At 37.8% G+C, this 21,271-nt stretch overlaps 1 protein-coding gene across 1 annotated transcript; it reads right to left on the bottom strand.

Moving 5' to 3' along the window:
* Positions 1 to 159: 159 nt before the first annotated feature.
* On the bottom strand, positions 160 to 20,695 carry LOC136264877 (Golgi apparatus protein 1-like). Its single transcript, XM_066059640.1, has 19 exons — positions 20,266 to 20,695; positions 20,190 to 20,213; positions 20,073 to 20,141; positions 19,432 to 19,659; positions 18,626 to 18,775; positions 18,055 to 18,162; positions 17,691 to 17,874; positions 17,337 to 17,486; positions 16,626 to 16,693; positions 15,764 to 15,879; positions 15,607 to 15,720; positions 15,102 to 15,243; positions 14,813 to 14,959; positions 14,380 to 14,466; positions 3,483 to 3,545; positions 3,060 to 3,164; positions 1,103 to 1,191; positions 811 to 898; positions 160 to 186 (listed from the first exon to the last, which is right to left on the bottom strand). Exons 1-19 carry the CDS (start codon positions 20,524 to 20,526, stop codon positions 160 to 162), a joined length of 2,220 nt encoding a protein of 739 aa, XP_065915712.1. The 5' UTR covers positions 20,527 to 20,695.
* Between the last annotated feature and the right edge of the window lie 576 nt (positions 20,696 to 21,271).

Raw genomic sequence — 21,271 nt, 5'->3', positions numbered from 1 at the left:
ATTAGTCTACAGTAAATTCAGGAATGTAGGAAAATTCTGTTTAATGTCCACTATACACTCATCTTATTTTTCAATTGTGGGTTACCCCCTTTTCCACTGACCCCTTCAATTGGCCTAAAATATTTACACTATTCCTCTATACCATTATAAAACAACAGTTCAAAATTTCATACTGATGGCATACTCCTACATTGAGTTGTGTACGTCCTTTGAAATCATAAATATGAATATATGTGTATGTGTGTGGAAGCTTGGTTTTGTCAAAACCAGTCACAATTTATCTCCACGCAAACAACGATATGTTTACATCTAATATGCTTATTTCAATTGATGTAGGCATGGTAAATAAAATTACAAACAATTTCATTGTGATAGGAAACATGAACACATGGTGTGCTACTACAAATTGACAAGTGAAAAGAAATGGGCACAAAGGAGGACAAAAGGTAAGTCTGTGATGTGTGCATTACACATACTGTGTGTGTCACATTACAAGGCACCAGTCAGGCTGAAACAATGTCTAACAGTGAAAAATAAAGCCTATAGCCTTAGCTGTTATAGAGTTACGAAGGTATTAGTCAGACAATCAGTCAGTAGAAAATTCCACTTGATAAAAATTTAACAGCAACTTTTGGAAGTGTTTTAAGTTGTCCTGAAAGCATTTTGGTCTTCATTATATACTGTACATAACTACAACAATTCTGCCAAGGTGCCATAAAAGAGGCAAATTTTCATGATCAATACTATACAGCACTACCGTACACACGCACACACACACACACACACACACACGGACACGGACACACAAACCTGTTCAAGTTGCTCTTCCCTTATGATAGCACGACAAGCTGTTGGTAAGTCAACAGAATTTCTTTTCAAACATTCCATTAATTCATTTCTATAAAAAATTATCAAAACTCCCAATGGAAAGTGCAGTGTATGTGCACGCACGCACGCATGCGCGCGTGTGTGTGTGTGTATGTGTGTGTATGTGTGTGTGTGTGTGTGTGTGTGTGTGTGTGTGTGTGTGTGTGTGTGTGTGTGTTGCATAGTGTGTAGCATCAACCATACATGGTCAAACTCTAGTAACAACAACACTCACTTGGTTTTCTCAATGTCACACAACGTGTGAGCATCATGACCACAAGCCTGGATGAATGCTGGATCATATTCATACTTTTGTAGAATAGTCTGTAACAATTAACACAAACAATTTAGTTTAAGATATTGTTCAGCCACCACAATTTAATGCAAACATCTTACACATTTGGTCAAACAAAATTGTAATTTTGTGACTCTTTCACCATAAAATAGGATAACAACTACAAGTGTAGTGAAAAATTAGAAACTTTAACCTAATGTAGTGAAACAAGGGAGGTCCCATACCTGTAGATATACAAGTGGACATTTAATCTCTACTTCAGTCATATCCAACACGATGGAATTAGTGATTAAATGTTCACTTGTATATCCAGTCTATATTCCACTAAAACATAGCAAAGTACCGTTAGAGTATTGTAATTGAACAGTCAGTCTAGAAACCTTATTATTTGCAGCACCTTTAATTATGTATAAACAATGAAAGTTTGGTGTGACTTAAGTTTGATGTGACTTAAGTTTGGTGTGACTTAAGTTTGGTGTGACTTAAGTTTAAGTTTGGTGAATCAGCATACAGTATGAAGCAGGTTGGCAGATAAAAAGTTTGGCAAGTTTACCACCCAGCCAATATTGAACAATGGCAAATAAAGTTTAGTCACGCTAAACTTTTGTAGTATATATGATAATACAACAAATAATGGGCACTTTTGAATAGTGGCTGCAACACTTTTCCCAGATATTTGTTAATAGTGGTCACAGTATCAAACGGTACGGTCGTACCGTTTAAGTAGGAATCCATGTGGATTTTTCGCGCGCCGCCCAAAATCGCGCCTTTAAAAATCATCCTAGAGATATCTTACAAGACGAAAATCACCTTTACGGAATAGTACTAGTCCATATAATATATAAAACAGCATTAAATACAACAAAACTCTTACAGGTGGCCGGATACAGAATTTTAAAAATCACCAAAACTTTGAATTTTAGACTGACTGCCTGACTGCCTGACTGATCACAGTCGCAAGCCTAGAGGCCAAACGAAGCAGTGCACAGCCACCATTTTACGCAACAATAGCAAACTCACCAGTGGGACGTGCCTTTTGGGGTTCCGACGAGTGTGTGCCCTCTGCGCCTTGTCTTTTCTTTTATCTTCAATCAGGCTGCTTGTCTTCTTCTTCATCCAACAAAACCATGTCGAGGCGTAAATTTTCTGTATCAACACTTTCTTTAAGCAGCGTAATAGACGCCGCAAGATTATTTAAGGCGCATAGACTACGCTACTGTACAGAGGAATAGATTATATTCCTTACTGATATAATGTATGACGGAGGGTACTGTACGGAGGTACTGGTACTAGCTAGATAGCTTCACGATAGGTCACAAGATCACGCCTATTCTTCATTGTACGCATTATCGATCTATCGATTGAAACCATGATGACACACCCCTTTTGCACTGTATTTCAATGACCACACACCTTCAATTTGGAAGGCTGATTCGACATACTCTATAATCGATCGATACCACGCCCCTTTTTGGGCAAGCGCACATCTTGCAGGCTGCCTTGAGATACTCTAACACAGCAGTCACCCTAATAGAACAGTCACATGTTTATAGCTAGCTGTATGCCTTAACAAAAAAATTAAACAAACTAGTATATTAAAAATTATAAATTTAAAAATAAAGTAGGAATCCAAGCGATAAAAAGTAGTGAAACAAGAGAAGAACGATGGTAGCTATTACAGCATAGTTCAGTGGGAAATTCCTACTTTGGCATTGAACACAAAATAATGGCTATACCATGCCAAAGTAGGGATTTCCCACCGAGCTATACTGTAATAGCTACCATTGTTCTTCTCTTGTTTCACTACTTTTATCGCTTGGATTCCTACTTTATTTTTAAATTTATAATTTTTAATATACTAGTATAACTACATTGACACAGTATGATATATCAGTACCGTTTGATAGTCAGTCACTTCTTTGCGACATTGTTCACTAAAATCAAACACATTCTTAACAGAAGCTAGACAGTGTATGATCTCTCCACTTCCTCTTGGAAACTCCTAATCAAAAAAAAAAAAAAAAAATATATATATATATATTTAAAAATAGATGTTTAGTGTTGGACAAGTGTCCAAATTGTCAAGAAGCCCAGGTGTTCTTTTAAGGGGTTCCAGTCTGACTACGGTACAAGAATATCAGTATCTCTAAATGACTTAGGCTAAACTGCAACTATGTATGTATAGTGGGAATATGAAGTATGGTAGTATGCATCACCTGACCAAATTACATGTAAGAACAACAATATACAGGTAAGTAACTACCCAACAAATATAGAGAGGGTCCTGGGGTGTATATATGCATGTACAGACTGTCCTCACCTCGCAATATTTCTTGATCATGTTTCTACAGGCTCTAAAAAGTGGCTGATTCATTTCAATGTTCTGTACAAACATCATAATACATGTTAGTACATGCAAACTAGCATAACTCATGTATACCTACAGTACATTACATCATACTATATTATTACATAATATAGGAAATTACGTCACAATATTTGTTGTATAAATATGTCTTTTCAAACCATAAAATCACTTGAGAAAAATGATCAGCAGTTGCAATTTGTCCGTTCTTCTTCGTTCGCGACACGTGGCGCAGTGAGCAGGGTCTTCCTCGTCCAGCTACTGAGGGATGTCTGGACCGATGAGGAAACTACTTGCACCGACAAAGAAGAGGCTATTCGACTACTTCAAGGATGTCGAGAAGTTTATGGGGTCGCCGATAAACGAAGAAATGATAGAAGATGAAGAAGCAACAGTAGAAGAGTATATTGAACGTATAAGTAACAATGTTTTAATTTTAGAGAAATGCAACTGAGAGTGGGCAACGCTGCTGAAAGAAGTGAAAGGTGAACGAAAGATCACTGAAGAAGAAGAGCATGCACAAGCCGCAGAAGGTCCAGAGGGATATGTAGAGGCTCTGATAGCAGCGGGTGAGGTTATAGCTTATTTAAAAGGGAGACTTAAATGCGTAAAGCAAAGGTATGAACAAAAGGAATTCCACGAGCAAAAGGAAAGGCTTCACCAACCTGCTTTCGATTCGTCCTTGGTAAATACCCACTCAAATCTCTCAAGTCGCAGTCAAAATTTGACCAGTGTTGTTAAGGTCAATTTACCCAAAATACAGCTGCCGAATTTTGAAGGAAATGTACAACAATGGACTGAGTTCTGGGATATGTTCAAAACGTGTGTAGATGAGCAAAATATTTCAAAGGCTTGTAAGTTTAATTATTTGAAGAGTGTGTTAAAGGGTGCTGCAGCAGCAGCCATTCCAGGCATTTCAATATGTGATGATAATTATGATGATGCAGTGGCTTTGTTGAAAGAACAATTTGGTCAGGAGGAAGTAATAATAGAGTCATTATATGCAAAATTGCAGAGCCTCCCAAAGTCGTGTAACAAATTTACAGAAGTTCGCCAAACTTATCAATCTATAGAAAAGGTTTTAAGACAATTAGAAGCCCAAGGAGAAGCTATTAACAACCAGAGAATATTAATAAAGTTGGTTCTTTCTAAATTTCCATCTGAGGTTATTGTTAAATTAGAAGAATCCAAACAACCCACCAAAGGGTGGAATACGGAAGACCTAAGGACAGCTATTTTACAATATATCAGAATTCAGGAGAACGTTTATCGTTACTCTGGTCAATTGCCACCTGTTTATAATGGAAAGGGTCAAGGTCAGTTTACAAGTCAAACACATAACACAGGTTGTTTTCCGGGTCAATTACCACCTGTTTATAATGGAAAGGGTCGCCAACCTCAAGTTAACTCTGTGGAGGTTTTTAGTAGTGTCAGTGGAAGAAGGGTTATGAGGCCATGCATCTTTTGTTCTGGCAGCTATTACAATGATCAATGTAATGAGTATGTAAGCTTAACAGATAGAAAGAAAAGATTGACTGAACAAGGGCGTTGTTTTGTTTGTTTAAAAACTGGTCATTATTTAAAAAATTGCCCTAGTCTAAAGAAACGTTGTTGTGATCACTGTGGGAAACAGGGTTACCATAACAGATGTTTGTGTCCTGTCAAATTTCCAGAGAAGATTTCTAATAATGATAATGCTGAGGCCTTTTGTAGCACTGACTCTAATGGCGTCACCTCTTTACCACCTGATAGTAGATTGTCTGAGGAGGTACAACTGAAAGATGATCATTTAACTTATGCCACGGAGAGTTTATTGGCGTCGGGTGAAAGAGTTCTCTTGCAAACTGCGGTTGTTCCCATTTTTAGTTCTGATGGTCAGACTTTAATCAATTCCCGTGTACTTCTAGACAGTGCCAGTCAAAGAATTTTTATGACAACCAAGTTGGCACAACAATTGAAATTACAGTTCTGTCAGAGAGAACACCTTTCAGTTTCCACATTTGGTGCTGAGAAGATGAGAGAGATTGATACTCATGTTGTGAATTTCAAGATGAAAGCTAAGGATGGATCATGATTGTCGTTGTCAGCCAATGTCCTTAGTCGGATCACCGGATTTATCCACAGAAGTCCGTTATTACAGAAAGATGTGGAGTTTTTGAAGTTAATACCCCAGTATCAGTTGGCTGATACAATCCCAAATGTAACAGAGACTACCTCCGTAGATATCTTAATTGGAGCTGATTTTTTCTGGGGTATAATTGGCAGTGATAAGGTAACTCTACCCTCGGGTATGTTCATGTTGTCTTCAAAACTTGGATATATTATTACAGGAAGGTACCATAGTACTGATTGTTCTGCCAGTACTGTACATATAATGTTTGTGACCTTTGATATCGATAAACATTTAGCAGAATCGTGTTGTGGTTTATCTGAGTTGTGTTGTTTGTCTGATTCTTCAGTTGTGAGTAAACCATCCTTAGAGAGTTTATGGTCTCTGGAGATTATTGGAATCAGGGATCCCTTAACTCCAGATAACGATGATGAGACTCTTCATAAGTTTTGTGAGAATATTAAGTTAGTGATGGAAGATACCAAGCTGTGTGGCCATGGAAACAACAACAATTCTGTTTGGATGCCAACTATATGTTGGTGTTAAAGCGGTTGAAGTCATTGGTCAATCGTCTTCAGCATGACCCAGAGCTCCTACAGAAATATAGCAACATAATCAACCGACAAGTACACAAAGGAATTATAGAGACAGCTGATAATTTCACCTCGAATGGTACAAGGAGCCATTACTTGCCCCACCACCCAGTCCTGACGCCATCAAAAGCTACCACAAAAGTTTGCATTGTTTATGATGCGTCAGCCAAGGTTCAGAGAAATTCAAACAGCTTAAATGAATGTTTACACCATGGTCCCACTATACTACCTGACTTGATTGGGTTACTAATAAGATTCAGATTACATTGGATTGTCGTTCTTGCAGATATAGAAAAGGAATTTTTGCAGATTGGTATACAAGAATTTGAGCGTGATGTTACACATTTTTTGTGGCTGAAACATTTAGATAGACCTGTTAATGATGACAATTTAATTGTGTATCATTTCTGTAGAGTACCATTTGGACTAACCTGTAGCCCATTTCTACTTGCTGCTACATTGAAGTATCATTTACAGAAAGAGGGGACACCACTTGCTATGAAGATAATGAACAATATTTATGTAGACAATTTGTTAATCGGGGTTAAGTCTAGTGAAGAAGCCTTTATTGTATATCAGCAAGCAAAGTCGATATTTAGGAGAACCTCCATGAATCTTAGAGAATGGAATTCTAATTCCAATGAATTCTTGAATGGACTGTCAGTTGAGGAACGGGTAAATGTTGTGAGTGATGAACTAAAGGTGTTTGGATTAAAGTGGAATAAGATAAGTGATGTACTACATATGTCAGGAGTGGGTAAGGCACCATCTAGTAATTTTGTGACAAAAAGTGATGTCTTACATATTGTTGCAAGGATCTTTGACCCACTTGGGCTTATCACCCCCGTTACATACTATGGTAGAGTATTCTTACAAACGTTATGGAAGTAAGACATATCATGGGATGATCCCTTACCTGATAATCTTGTTAAGGATTGGAATCGAGTTCTTAGTGTGCTTACCTCTATCCCTTGTTTAAGCATTCCCCGGTTTGTGGGTAATCAGAATGGAGGAGTTTGTCAGTTATTGGTATTTTGTGATGCGTCTATGGTTTGCTATGCTACAACGGTTTATTTGAGAATTGTAGATGGTAGTAATATTCAAACAAACCTTATATTCTCAAAGGTACGACTTGTTCCAACAGGAAAGTCTAAGAAGTTAAAGAAATTTACTATACCTCGTCTTGAGTTATTAGCTGTTTTGATTGGTACTAGAGCTGCAAATTTTGTTGCTGCTGAACTAAGAATGGCTATATCTGAGAGGATAATTTGGACTGACTCCCAGTGTGTGCTACATTGGTTAAAAATACCAAAACCATTGTCAGTGTTTGTTGAGAACCGACTGAAGGAAATCAAACTAAACAGAGAATTCAAATTTCGTTTTATTGCTTCAAATGATAATCCAGCTGATTTGGCAACCCGTGGATTATCAGTTGGTGAGATTGACAAATGTCCATTATGGTGGCATGGTCCTTCTTGGTTGGGAGACAATCAATTATCATGGCCGGCTTGGAACTTACCTGAAATTACATCAGAAAGCTTAGAGGAAGCAAGAAAATCCAAACCTAGTGTTGAAGTTATTGGTGTGGCTGGAGTTAATAGAACTGACAAAGTGTTTTTGTTTGGCTCAAACATACTGAATTGTTCTTCTGTAAGAAAATTGTTAAGAATATCGGTTTATGTGCTGAGATTTATTAAAATCAAAGTTTGGAAGAAATTACAAGAAGAGACTAGAAAGAAGTGTCAAAAATTCAGTTTATTGGTTACTCTTTTCAGAGTGTTATCTGATAATGGCCCAATCACAAGGCTTGATATTAGGATGACATAACTGTTGTATGTTTATTTTATTCAGCACTGCAGGTTTAAAGATGTTTTCATTGCTGCCAAGAACAAGAAATGTCACTGTTTACAAAAACAGCTTGGACTTCAGTTAGATGAATTTGAGATATTACGTTGTAGTGGCAGATATAATAATGCTGATATTGAGGAGGAAACAAAGCATCCCAAGTTGTTACCTCGTGATAATTATTTCACTTGGCTACTGGTATTAGAAGTTCATGGACGTTTGATTCATGCTGGGATTGCACACACTTTAAATCAGTTAAGACAAGAGTACTGGATCCTTCAAGGGAGGGCGGAGGTTAGGCGTATTCTGTATCAGTGTGTGGTATGCAAACGTCACAGTGGTCCATCAATTTGCTTGCCACCTATGCCTCCTTGGCCAAAGGAGAGGGTCTCGGTTTCAGAGCCATTTAAGTATGTTGGACTAGATTACCTTGGGCCTTTACATGTGAAAGAAGGGAACGTCACACAGAAAATGTGGATTTGTTTGTTCACATGTATGACTGTTCGGGCAATCCATTTGGAATTGGTTAAAGGATTACCTGCTCAACTCTTCCTTGACTGTTTAAGAAGATTTATAGCCAGAAGGAGTAAACCAACTTGTATTATCTCTGATAATGCCCCTCAATTTTGTCTAGTGAAGACTGCTCTGGACCAGCAATGGATGAAAGTTTATAGAGATGAAGCATTATTAAGTTTCTTTTCTTATGAGGGAATTCAGTGGAAATTTACTACCGCACTGTCACCATGGCAAGGTGGCTTCTATGAACGTTTTAGTTGGTGTCGTCAAGAAAGCTTTGAGAAAGGGGATGAATCGACAAGTGTTGTATTGGGATAAACTAATGACATTGCTTACTGAAGTTGAAGCCATCATAAACACACATCCTTTGACATACATATATGAAGAATTTAAATCTAATTTTGTTCTCACACCATCACATTTCTTGATAGGAAGTTTCAATAATACTATACCCTTTGCTATTGAAGACTAATATGATGATACTGAATATATTCCAACATTGGATTCTGCACAAAGTTTGTTACAGTATTGGAGAAGAAACCAGAAGCAATTACAATTGTTAAGGAGAGAATGGAGGAAAGGTTACTTGCTTACCTTAAGAGAAACACTTCCACTTGAACATAGAGGTCCAAAAAGTCAAGTACGTAGAACACCAGAAATTGGAGAGATTGTAATTCTAAGAGACGATGACCTTCCACGCAGGATGTGGAAGTTGGCTAAAGTAACTGAGTTGATTCGAGGCAGGGACTCTCAAATTCTAGCAGCAAAAGTCAAGTTACCCAACAAGAACATTTTAGAAAGATCGATTAATTATTTATATCCCCTTGAAATTAAATCAATCACCCCTAACAAGGAAGACAAGGAAGAATTATCTGACAGTAACGTAGAAGATTCATCAACGCCAATAAAGAGAGCTGCAGCTGTTGAAGCAAGAAACAGAATATCTAGACTATTACGTGATTATTATGAAATTACTGGAGTCTTCTTTTGCGTCTCCCCTGGGAGTGTCATGAACTGAATGATTTTATCATTATTATTATTACATCATATTATATTATTACATAATATAGGAAATTACGTCACAATATTTGTTGTATAAATATGTCTTTTCAAACCATAAAATCACTTGAGAGAAATGATCAGCGGCAGTACCACTCAAATGTAATGTCGTCTTACTAGAGTGCGAGTGATTAAAAAACTTACTAATTAAAGGGCGTGGCACCCATTACACTCATGAGTATTCATTCTGTTTCGTTTGGGATGAATACTAGCAAGCGAAATAGGTACCATGTCCTTTCCTTAGCGAGTTTTTTTCAATCACTCGCGCAAGATGATGTTACATTAGACTGGTACCATATGTATGTATGAATGTATGTATGTATGTATGTATGTATGTATGTATGTGTGTATGTGTGTAAGTGTGTATGTGTGTATGTGTGTATGTGTGTATGTGTGTATGTATGTATGTATGTATGTATGTATGTATGTATGTATGTATGTATGTATGTATGTATGTATGTATGTATGTATGTGTGTATGTATGTATGTATGTATGTATGTATGTATGCATGTATGTATATATGTATGTACGTATGCATGCATGTATGTATGTATGTATAAAAAGTGAACTATCCATTACGCTTTGTTGTCAGTTATGTTTACTTACATTGTAACTTATTATTTTTGTATTGGTGTTTGTCTTGTTCTTTTTCAATTGTTTGTTGTCGTTGTTGTTGTTGTTGTTTTTTTTTGTCTTTCTTTGCCATGCCCACAATGGTTCCATGCTTGGTTCTGTTTGTAGTCACATGTTGACCAAGGACCCACATGCATTTAATCTTTTACTTGTACATACTTTCATCAATAATGATGGTTCTTCCATGTCCAACCCATTACACAATCAAAAAAAGTACCTCTTCAATCCACACATACCGAAAGAAATGGTGACGTGCCCCAATTATATTAATTATTGTCTGAAAGTGAAGTACCCTATGTCAGCTATGTTCAACCTGTTACACAACAGTACGAATCAAGAACTGTTCGAAAAGCACCTCTGCAATCAAAATAGCCACTATGAAAAATGCGGACAATTTAAGTTTTGAAGGGAAGCCATCATGTGCTACCGCGAAATCAACATCTTTTGTTGTCAGCAAAGATGAATAGGACACAAAGGACGACACTAGTAAGTCCATGAAGAATGCATTGTATGCACTGCGGTATGCCAAAAGGCACTTCTCGGGCTGAAGTGACGTTGAACAGTGAAAAAAATCAAGCCTGTAGCCTTAGCTGTTATCGAGTTATGCTTGTCTGAAGGCATCAGTTATAGTCAGTCAGTCAGTTAGTCATTCAGTAGAAAATTCCGTTGAATAAATTTAAAAAAAATTCTGTAGTAACTTGTTGAAAGTGTTTCGAGTTGATCTGAAAGCTTGTTTGGGCTTAATTTTACCTAACCAATACTGCCTTGTTGTTGTCTGGGAAATTAAGGCTGATTTTTGGGTGATGTTAATTCATGGGCCACACCTACTCCTTTGTGGACCCTACTATACAGTAACTATCATACTGTATGATTAGGCAGCCTTTGAGCTAATTGGTTGGTAAATGTCCAATGGCCGACTGTTACAATCTGCATGGGTAATGTCTTGACAAGCTAAACCAGTTTGAATTTTGAGTACAGTACTATTGGTCATATCTATTATGTATTAGTGTTGCACCGATAATCGGATCGGTTATCGGAAAAACCATATATCGGCTGTATTTTTGTATATCGGTATCGGATCGGCACCATGAGAGAAAAAGCAGCAGATACAGATATATGTACTGTTTAAAAATACATGCTCATGTGCACCAAACTTTGTATAGGTAGCATTTTACTGCTTTGTAATGTTGTTTTTACTGCTTAAAAGTGCTGTCAGCTATTGTTGTAGCACTACCACCACTACAAACAAGCTAAATTAGTCCTTCATAAACAAATCTGTGGTAAAATTCATTGAAGGATAGACATGCAGTATTATATCGGATCGGCTAAGTTTATTGGTTTGGAAATATTATCCAATATCGGTTATCAACAAAATGTCATATTGGTGCAACACTAATATGTATGTATTAGTTAAAGCACTGCCACTCTCCTTTTACAGGGATTTGACTAAAAGTACCTCAAGGTCCAGTCTTGAGATTACTATTTTCACAATTTTTCCACTTGTGATCCAACTTATAGTTATGGTCATTTTCATAGTCCACTATTAATATAAAATGATTGCCTTAAAATCTTATAAAACAACAGTTTGATCTAAATAATTAGTTTGTAAGTTTGTTTACTATTTCCTAGTTCCAGGTCTCAGTCACTTATCTCAAATTGCTTCCAGATTCAATCTTGCCACAATTATGTTTCAACTATAGGTAAATATGCTCCCACACTCCCCTGAAATCCCTTCAATCATTCCCTTTAGCTACTGACATTTTGCTACACAACAATTGTGACAAAATAGAACACAAAATGTGACCGGATTTCATATAACAAGGCTTCCACACACACAAAATCAAACTTACGTTTTTACCAGAAATGGATTGCCGGTCTAACACACTATCATATTCCACACTACTTCCTTCAGGACTGGCAAGTCTGGTTTCTGTAGCAGCTTTCTTCTGACTCTGTCAAGCCACGAGTGGGAGATTGGCCCCATTATAAATGGCCATGGCTTTGTGATAATGGTATGTGGTGAGCTGGGACTTCACAGAGAGCTCGCCAATAGTGTTCTCAGTCAATTTGGAGAGATTTGAGGGCCATGGGGGGGGGGGGGGTGGCATGGAGGGCCCAAACTTGGCCTCTGGATTCCATTCGTCTTCTTACTTCATTTTATACCCCTATATTCTATTACTGCCACCTGTGATATTATAACCCGCTCGAAAAAAGCTGCCCAAAACAGGGCAAATTTGGGTATCAGAAATTAATACACCCACTTACTGATAGCTAGTAAATAGATGAATAATTGGTGCAAATTTTGCTTGCACAGCTGTAGGCACTGGGAAGTTATTACACAATGATTACTTAAAATCGCCATATCTCCTAACAAAGTTTTGTGCGTCGAAGCCTTGTTTTGTCAAATTCAGTCACAAATATGTAATTTAAACACAGAAGAAAATTTTGTTCATATGTACTACTATCCCTCCCCCTGATCTCAGGTTTGGGCTAGTTGTAAAAAATAGTTTTTAAACCAGGCGCGTGCCCACAGCTGGCCTGGTTTACTGAAATTGTTTTCGTAAAAGTGTGTGTGTGTGTACCTATCTACCTATCTATGTTTGTCTGTACGCACCCACGTGAGCAAAATCGTTAAATAATGGTGAAAGCAGCTTTTATGTAAGAAGTAAAAGCAAAATGAAGTCTGTATTAAAGTTCTGCACAGGTGAACTTTGCTCTGAGGTGGTTTCTTTTCGGCAGACTGAAATACGGGTGTGACGACTTTTCTTAGGCTTTGTAAACTACCTTCCCTTTGAGGTTTTCAGGCGTGTAACAACTGAAAAACAATGGTGCAGGCCTCGTACACTACCAGGAAGAGCCTACTGCTTCGAGTTGAAAGGGGGCGTATCCCTTTAGGTAGTTATAGAAAACGAAAATGAAGAGCAGCTATGAGGCTTTGTCAAGAGAATTTGTGGGAAAAAACACAATAGTCAAACTATAAAACAGTTTAGAAGATACTTCTGTGCATAATATGTTGGTAAAAGCGGTTTGTTTAACAAGTGCTTCCTTAGCAGTGCATAGCAATGTAATTAAACGAATTACAAAAATTTCATGGAAATACAAGAATTAACTATAATATTATTGTACAACCAAAAACTACCCTATTGTAAAATAGTAATACATAGTTGGTTAATTCATAGTAGCCAGATGAATTACCTAGCTACATGGCATCTGGTTTTTAGAGGTAGCACAACATCAACTTGTTTTAGCCACAGCTTTGAGTGCTATATTTTTTGCATGGCACGAGCAAGGCAGTGCATGCATGCTCTAACTGATTTAAAGAACTTCCTAGTTGGAGCTGGAGTGCATGTGCAAAACCATTTGAAACTCACCAAAGAGCCTTCAAACAATTGACTTCGCTCTGGATAATGATTGGACGTACATTGAAGACCCTCTGTAGTGCTTTTTACTCTGGTTCTGGGGTGCTTCTTCTTCATTTAATCGTCCTTGTCGCCTCAATTTTTGGATCGGGTGTCGTGTAACTAATTCTTTTCTGCCCACGCACAGTGCTATAACTACCTGCAATATAGCACTGTGGCCACGTAAACTGCTCTGTATGGCAAATATAGCACTATTTTTGCTTTGATCTTTCACCCTAAAGTTCTTTAAAACCAGGTATGCATCTGTCCAAGCAATACATAAATAGTCTACTTGTCAAGAAGTGACATTGACACTACTTCATAAGTGGCCCTACTAAACTGGTGTAACTACAATAGACGTAATGATATGCATATAGGCACACAAAAATACTATTACTTGAGTTATACAACAGACATGTCTATGACAAACAGGCGAATGCACCAGACTTTGCAGATTTTACATGTACAGAACTGGATACTTCCCCACAAGAGTGGTTTATAGTAAATATGTAGATTCCAGGTACCATGCCAGCATCTTTATAGATATGCATACATTGATGTACATACAAGTATGTATACATGTGCATGAATGCATGAGAGTCGTTTGTGTAAACTGTGTGTGTCATTTAGTATGTACACAACATGACCTTTCACACATGCATACGTTCATATTGTTACTAAATGATATCACACTAACTTGTGATTCCATCTTAGTCCAGCTACCAATAGCATCATGACACTCATCACTCAGATTTTCCATATTTTCCTGTAGACACTTGAACTCCTACAAGAGTGTGATAGCAGGCTGTAATACAAACTACAATACAGTAAGATCCCAATTATCCGAACCCTCAATTATTTGAACAGTATAAGTGACTGCTCTATTAGAGTATTTCACCATTAGGTGAACATTCTATAAGAGTAAGTGTATGTTTTATTAGAGTAGCTGAACAGAATTCTGTATGTAAATGAATGGGCTTCATTTATCCAAACAAATTCAGTTGTCTGAACACTTTTATGATTGAACATGCACACAGGTGTTCAGATAATGGAGGTTCTACTGTACAAACAAATGCACAAAGGAATGCTAAACTACAGCAATACAGAGAAAGGACGAATTACATACATACCTCTCCAGGTATAGCAGTATCTACTCCACAGAAGAAGCTGAGGTCTGCCATACATGACTTCTCAATGTAAGGGTTGAGATCAACAGATGATGATCTGATCAACATCACTCTCTGAACCTCATGTACACACTGGAGAGATATCTCATCCTATGCATAATTATACCATATTAATCATACATATCACGGAGTTGTGTGCTATGTGCTAGGGTCCACAGTATATGCCTTAAATTTAACTATAATGTATGGACTATATACTACATAAAAACACTGTGCATACACACACACACACCTTGGTGGCAGGATTCAAATAGCTGGTGTAGAGACAGTGCAGTACACGGGCAGGAGGATACTCCATTGAACTTTGCTTGTAGTTCAGACTACAAAATTCATTGGCTTCATATTGACAGGCATCTCGCAACGGCTGATCCATCCTGACACAGTAAGCAATGTACAATTACAGTACATACAATAGTAGATCAAGAAATTTCTGTGTTGAACTAAAAATAACCTGAAAATCTTGTATGGCAAAAAATTTCAGCATTGCACTGTACATATATTTAAAATAATGTTTTTTTATTGCTGTAGCATGGTCAAACAAGTACTTTATTGAAGACATGTAAAAGAAATGGATTTGTTGCACTATTTTCAGAAAAGAGAGGTACTGAATTACAAATTCAGAGGGAGATTGAGTGTAGATATACCGTCACATGTCATTGCTCAGGAATGGTCAAAGTGTAATGGTTGCAAAACAGTATTAGTAGTATAAGTTAAGTATACAAGTTATGCACATTCACCTATAGTCCCGAGCTAGGAAGTATTGTAGTGTTAACAGGTGATTTCTACAGATTGGATCAGTACCTTGATCATTAGCATGATCCATCAAGCAGCTAAACCTCCTGGGGGTGGGGCTAGGGTTGCACCAGTAACAAAGAGGGGTGTGACTCAACTTACTGCTGACTAACAAGGTCACCACATGTCTCCTTGTACAAAGTCTGACATCTCTGCCGAGTGATGTGATCCACAGCTTGTGTGAATGTAGGAAGAGCTGCAGCTACTAGCTGTTGGATCTGTAGTACGTGATACCAGTAAAAACACACTATACACACAATACACATAGCTGCTATTGTTTTCTGAGTGAAACCAGGCTACCTGTGCACTAAATAGGTTTAGGGCAGATGGATCTTGCTGGGGACATGACTAGTACATCTCATTGTAAGTCCCACCTGGATCTCATTGTGAAGCAAGGGGTATTTGACTCCCTAGTTAAGGCGAGGTTCCAGGCAGTGTGAGTAACTTTCTTGCTTAACGAACAGCTCCAACACTAACTAAAGCTGAGACCTAATTGACTACTTTATATGTTTTAGGTACATGTACATGTACACCAGGGCTGAAACAGATAGCACATTTCACTATTTGGATATCCTGAACAAAGTCTTTCCGGATATCCTACAGATAGTGATATCAAAAACACTGTATATTTTATTGTAATATGTTTGTTTTACTAGTACTTTAGAATACAGTAGAAACAAATTAAACATTACATTCATACAGCCTGTATGAAAATTAAGTGTAGTCATGTTAAAAGTGTACATATCAAAGGAAGGTTTAACATAAAAATACCTTAAATTATTAGAAGTTAACCTGATTGCTTTAAATCACTATCCGGATAGTGAATCAATATCCAGATAATATGGATATATATATATATATCTCTTTCAGTCCTAATTGTACACTATTGTACTGTACGTACAGCTTATGAACTCTTGACAGTCCACAAGTACAATACATTACTTAAGCATCAGTATGTACGTACATGAATAGAACATGGATCAGAGAGACGCATCTTTTTCTCCATAGTCATCAAACATGCAATAACACCTCCTGAAACACACACATACATAGCAATAATACAAAGTCAGTTGTAGGCTTTGTTTGCGTGTGCGTGTGTGGTGTGGGTTGTGTGTGTGTGTGTGTGTGTGTGTGTGTGGTGTGTGTTGTGTGTGTGGTGTGTGTTGTGTGTGTTGTGTGTGTGTGCGTGTGTGTGTGTGTGTGCGTGTGTGTGTGTGTGTGTGTGTGTGTGTGTGTGTGTGTGTGTGTGTGTGTGTGTGTGTGTGGTGTAGCATGTATTAGTGCTGAAACAAACAGCAATTTTTACTATTTGAATAGTTGTGAACAAAATGACCGAATATTCGATTATTCTTTAAGCTTATACTTCTATTGAATAAGTACTGAAACCTTTTGTTAGGGAGCAAGGTAAAGCCTAAAAGCCATCCTATCTTTTCTAAAATAGAATTTTTATACATCACTTCATTCACAATCTTAAGTTTCAAGGCTGGCTATTACATCTGAATACAGTGTACAAAGTGCTAACGGTTATTCGAATAGCGTATTAATGAATTGAATAGTGTTATGCTGACAAAATAGTCAAATAACCGAGTGATTGTTTCAGCACTAGTACAGTATGCACCACATGTCACATACACACAACAGCAAGCTACAGTAATTGATGGAGGCAACACAATACCTCCCTGTCTCGTATTTTTCTCCATGGTACAATGATCAGCCACATCAACATCACAAGCAGCAGCCAGTGTCATATCTAACTGATAGTTACCCATCAATAGTGTTACCATGGTAGCCATCTCAGCCTTGCAGTCATCAGTAAGTGCACCTTCTGAAAATATGTACAGGAATACTAAATTGTAAATCAGTACATTCAACCATGCACAGTTTTAAAATACACATGTGTGTGCGTGTGTGTGCGTGCGTGTGTGTGTGTGTGTGTCAGTATTTAATTCGGCTAGTTCTTATTTATGAGCTGTACACACAACAAATATTGCTCATCTGCACACACGCACACACGCACACACACACACACCTTGAGTTGCCAGGTTGTTAAGACACCGCAAGATGTTGACAGTTTTTGTAAAGCTCCCCTCAGTGTAAGCTTCTTTATCACAGTTGTATCTCTTAATAGCCATACTACAGGCTGTAGTGAACTTATAATCCATCCTGTAATCCTGTGACTCTTCTTTACCTCTTCTCATTAACTGTCTACGACACTGAATAACAATGAAGAATAAATACATGTAATAACAAGAGTTAAGGGGCCTACAGCAGAGAAATCCTCCTAGGCTATACCAATAGCTCATAGATGACACTATAGGCCAAAAGTCCACTATAAACACCACATAGTACACTATACGAGACAAGGACAACTGAATATCACTTCCACAACATACCTTGGATTTCATGGTGGGCTCATTCATGTGATCAAAGAGACAACGGTACAAGTTTCCTTTACCAGGAGGAATACTCTTACACATCACACTGACCTCTAGTTGACAGGCCTGTATGATACACAGTAGTACAGTGTGAAAAATAATAAAAACAACCTCCATGCATGGATTCTTGAAAACATTAACTCTCCCCAAAAATAGTCTTTCAAAAACTCATTGATATACACAGGTAAAAAAGTTGTAAAATATGCAAGTGCAATGAAGATGCATGCATGTGCTACCAAGAGTTTATAATACAATAGAATAGTTAGTATAACGAATTCTTAGCTTGGTACTACTGTATGTACACACATACAGTACATAGTACATATGCATGGATGGAAGCGTGTACACTACACTACACACACACACACACACACACACACACACACACACACACACACACACACACACACACACACACACACACACACACACACACACACACACACACACACACACACACACTCGCACACACACACTCGCACACACACACTCGCACGCACGTACGCACACACACACACACACCACTAACCTGTGCCAGAGCAGCATCCAGCTCAATACTTTCTGCTGCTACCACTTCCTTCTTGTAAATTTGTTTTAAGCAGTCTGCACTCAAATGGTCGATATTATCCTCCAAACAGGACACAACCAATCCTTGCTGGCCAGTCCCAGTGTCAAACACCTGATCAAATACCAGTGTAATACAGTTAAAATAAGAGTATGTATAATACATGCATATACACATCCACAGGAAGAAGTTAAACTTTTCTTCACATACATAGTGGTACGTACATATGCGTACATTGGCATACAGGTTATAAGTTAACTGACCAAGGCCATGAATATCTGTACTCTCTAATCTTTATGTTGACCTGCCTACCCTGAAAAAGAACTGGCCTGTTTAGCATAAGTCAGTTATTCTTCACACCTCCAGCTATATGGGAGTACTTTGTTTTTGTGTGCCACATGAAGCACGTTCGTCGAGCTGCTTGTTTAATCTGATCGCTTCATTGTGAAGCTACTTTTACTGTTTGCACAAAGTTTCTAAACTTAGTAACTATAGACTAGCATGTTCCGTGTAGCACGAATTGTCAGCTGTCAGTCCAGCCTCTCCATAGGCTCTTACAATTAATATATATACAGTAGCATGCGAGGAATTGGACAGAGAAAACATGAGACTACAGACACCATGACTTGCTGAGGTATTAAGTATAAAATTTAGAGTATAAACACTGCAAATTATTTAAAAACCAAGGTCCCCAAGAACATGGTTTATAACAACCCATTGTCTGTATGTATACTGTATTAACAGTATGCCATTTTATTATAATTTCTTACAAGTGTTTCATTTCTCTCAACTCTTCCACACTTCAGCTCCACGATATCTTGTCCGCAGGCCTTGTTGAAGCCATATATCAGCCTATGGTCGGAGAAGATTACTTTTTGCATACGGAACAATGTCAGTTGACAATCTCTATCAGTGATGTTCTTTTTGTTGTCCAATATACACGCCACCATCTCTCCATTATAAGGATTGGCTTTCTTACAACCTGGAATCCAACGAAACTACACAAGGAGTAAAAAATATCATAAGGCTTGTACAAATCAACATCCCATGTATTGTATGCATATACACTCAAGAGGCAGTCACTACCAATAGTATCTGCAACCAAGATCAAAATCAAATCAAGTGACCAAAGGTTAAATTTGCACTGAATCAAGTGATCAAGAAGTTCTAGAAGTGGCAATCAAGTTAGCTCGAAAATAAAATGAGAATTTACAAAAATATGTGTTAAATTGTCAAGCAATCATGCAAGGTCATTTTTCAGATGAAATCAAGCAATCAAGGCACATTTTTGTCAATCAAAAATCTTGATCCCAGTTGCAAATGGTTTTACAAGACTATTGGTAGTGACTACCCCATTGACTCTCATACAAGTGTAAGAACATGTGTCTACTATACACACAAACATACATACCGGTGACTCGCAGTGTGTCAGTAATGGTCCACCTACTGTCGTAAGGTAGACCTTGTACTTCCATAACACCTACAACACAAGCTGTAGAGTAGCTAGATAGTAGCTGACGTTACTAACCTGGTGACACATTGGGGACACCCTCTGAACACAAAGAAGTAATGTCAAGTCGGTCACAATAACTCTATCTCCTTACCTCAGCTTGGATTTGCATGCATGGTAGTAATAATAAGTTATCTGAAGATGTGGCGGGGCAAAGTGTCGCAGCATCGCTTTGACAGATTGGGTTGGCACTAATTAGAGTTTTCTCTTTGAACATTTTTTTCGCCTGATCAGAGATGACGCGTTCCTTCAACGGGGTAATATCATATCCGGGGTTCTCCAGTGTAGTATTGTCCGTCGCCGCGTGTATCGCTACAGACGCTACTAGTACTAAACACACTAATGAGTTCATCATCTTCACTAGCCCCGAGTAGCCCTGACTAGCCCAGCTAGCAGATCTAATGCTACGTTTACTACTAGAGATCTAACTCAGCTACCTATAGCTAGTCTAGTTCGAGAGCTAGTTGTAATCATAGATATTCCACGGAATAGCTATCTACTAGTCTGTGACAATTATTTTTAGAGGCGCTTAACAAGTTTTGCAATAAGCAGACCATAGATAATATATTATTATTATTATCAATTTACCACAGACCGGGAAGGACAAGTACAAAAGGTGTAAGCCTGTACAAGGTACTGTCCAGAATACAAAAATAACTACAAAATACAACATTACAAAACAAAGACAACATTACACAACAAAATACCAATACACGAAAGCAATACAACATTAACAATAAATCACTTAGAAAATGCCACAGAAGTGTTTATATGCAGCATGGCGAAAGGCAGTACGGGTTGCAATTCCCAAGATATCAATAGGCACTTGATTCCAGACAAAACATACCCGTACAAAGTAAGAATCTATGAGCAGACTACTTTAGCCACCACAAAGTTGTACAGTTAGTATTTTCCTGTACTCACGCACCCTAGTTCACCACAAAAACTATCACCACTGCCCTCAGTGTACAGTGGAACCTCGTACCCCACTTATCTGGATTCTCGGTTAACCGAACTACGGAAATGACTGCTCTGTTAGAGTAGTGACTGTTCTATTAGGGTAGTTATTGGTTTTTAAAATTCTGATATTTAAAAAATTC

Source organism: Dysidea avara, chromosome 8 (genome assembly GCF_963678975.1).
Source record: "Dysidea avara chromosome 8, odDysAvar1.4, whole genome shotgun sequence".
Classification (NCBI taxonomy): Eukaryota; Metazoa; Porifera; class Demospongiae; order Dictyoceratida; family Dysideidae; genus Dysidea; species Dysidea avara.
This window is presented reverse-complemented; position numbering and strand designations above follow the sequence as displayed.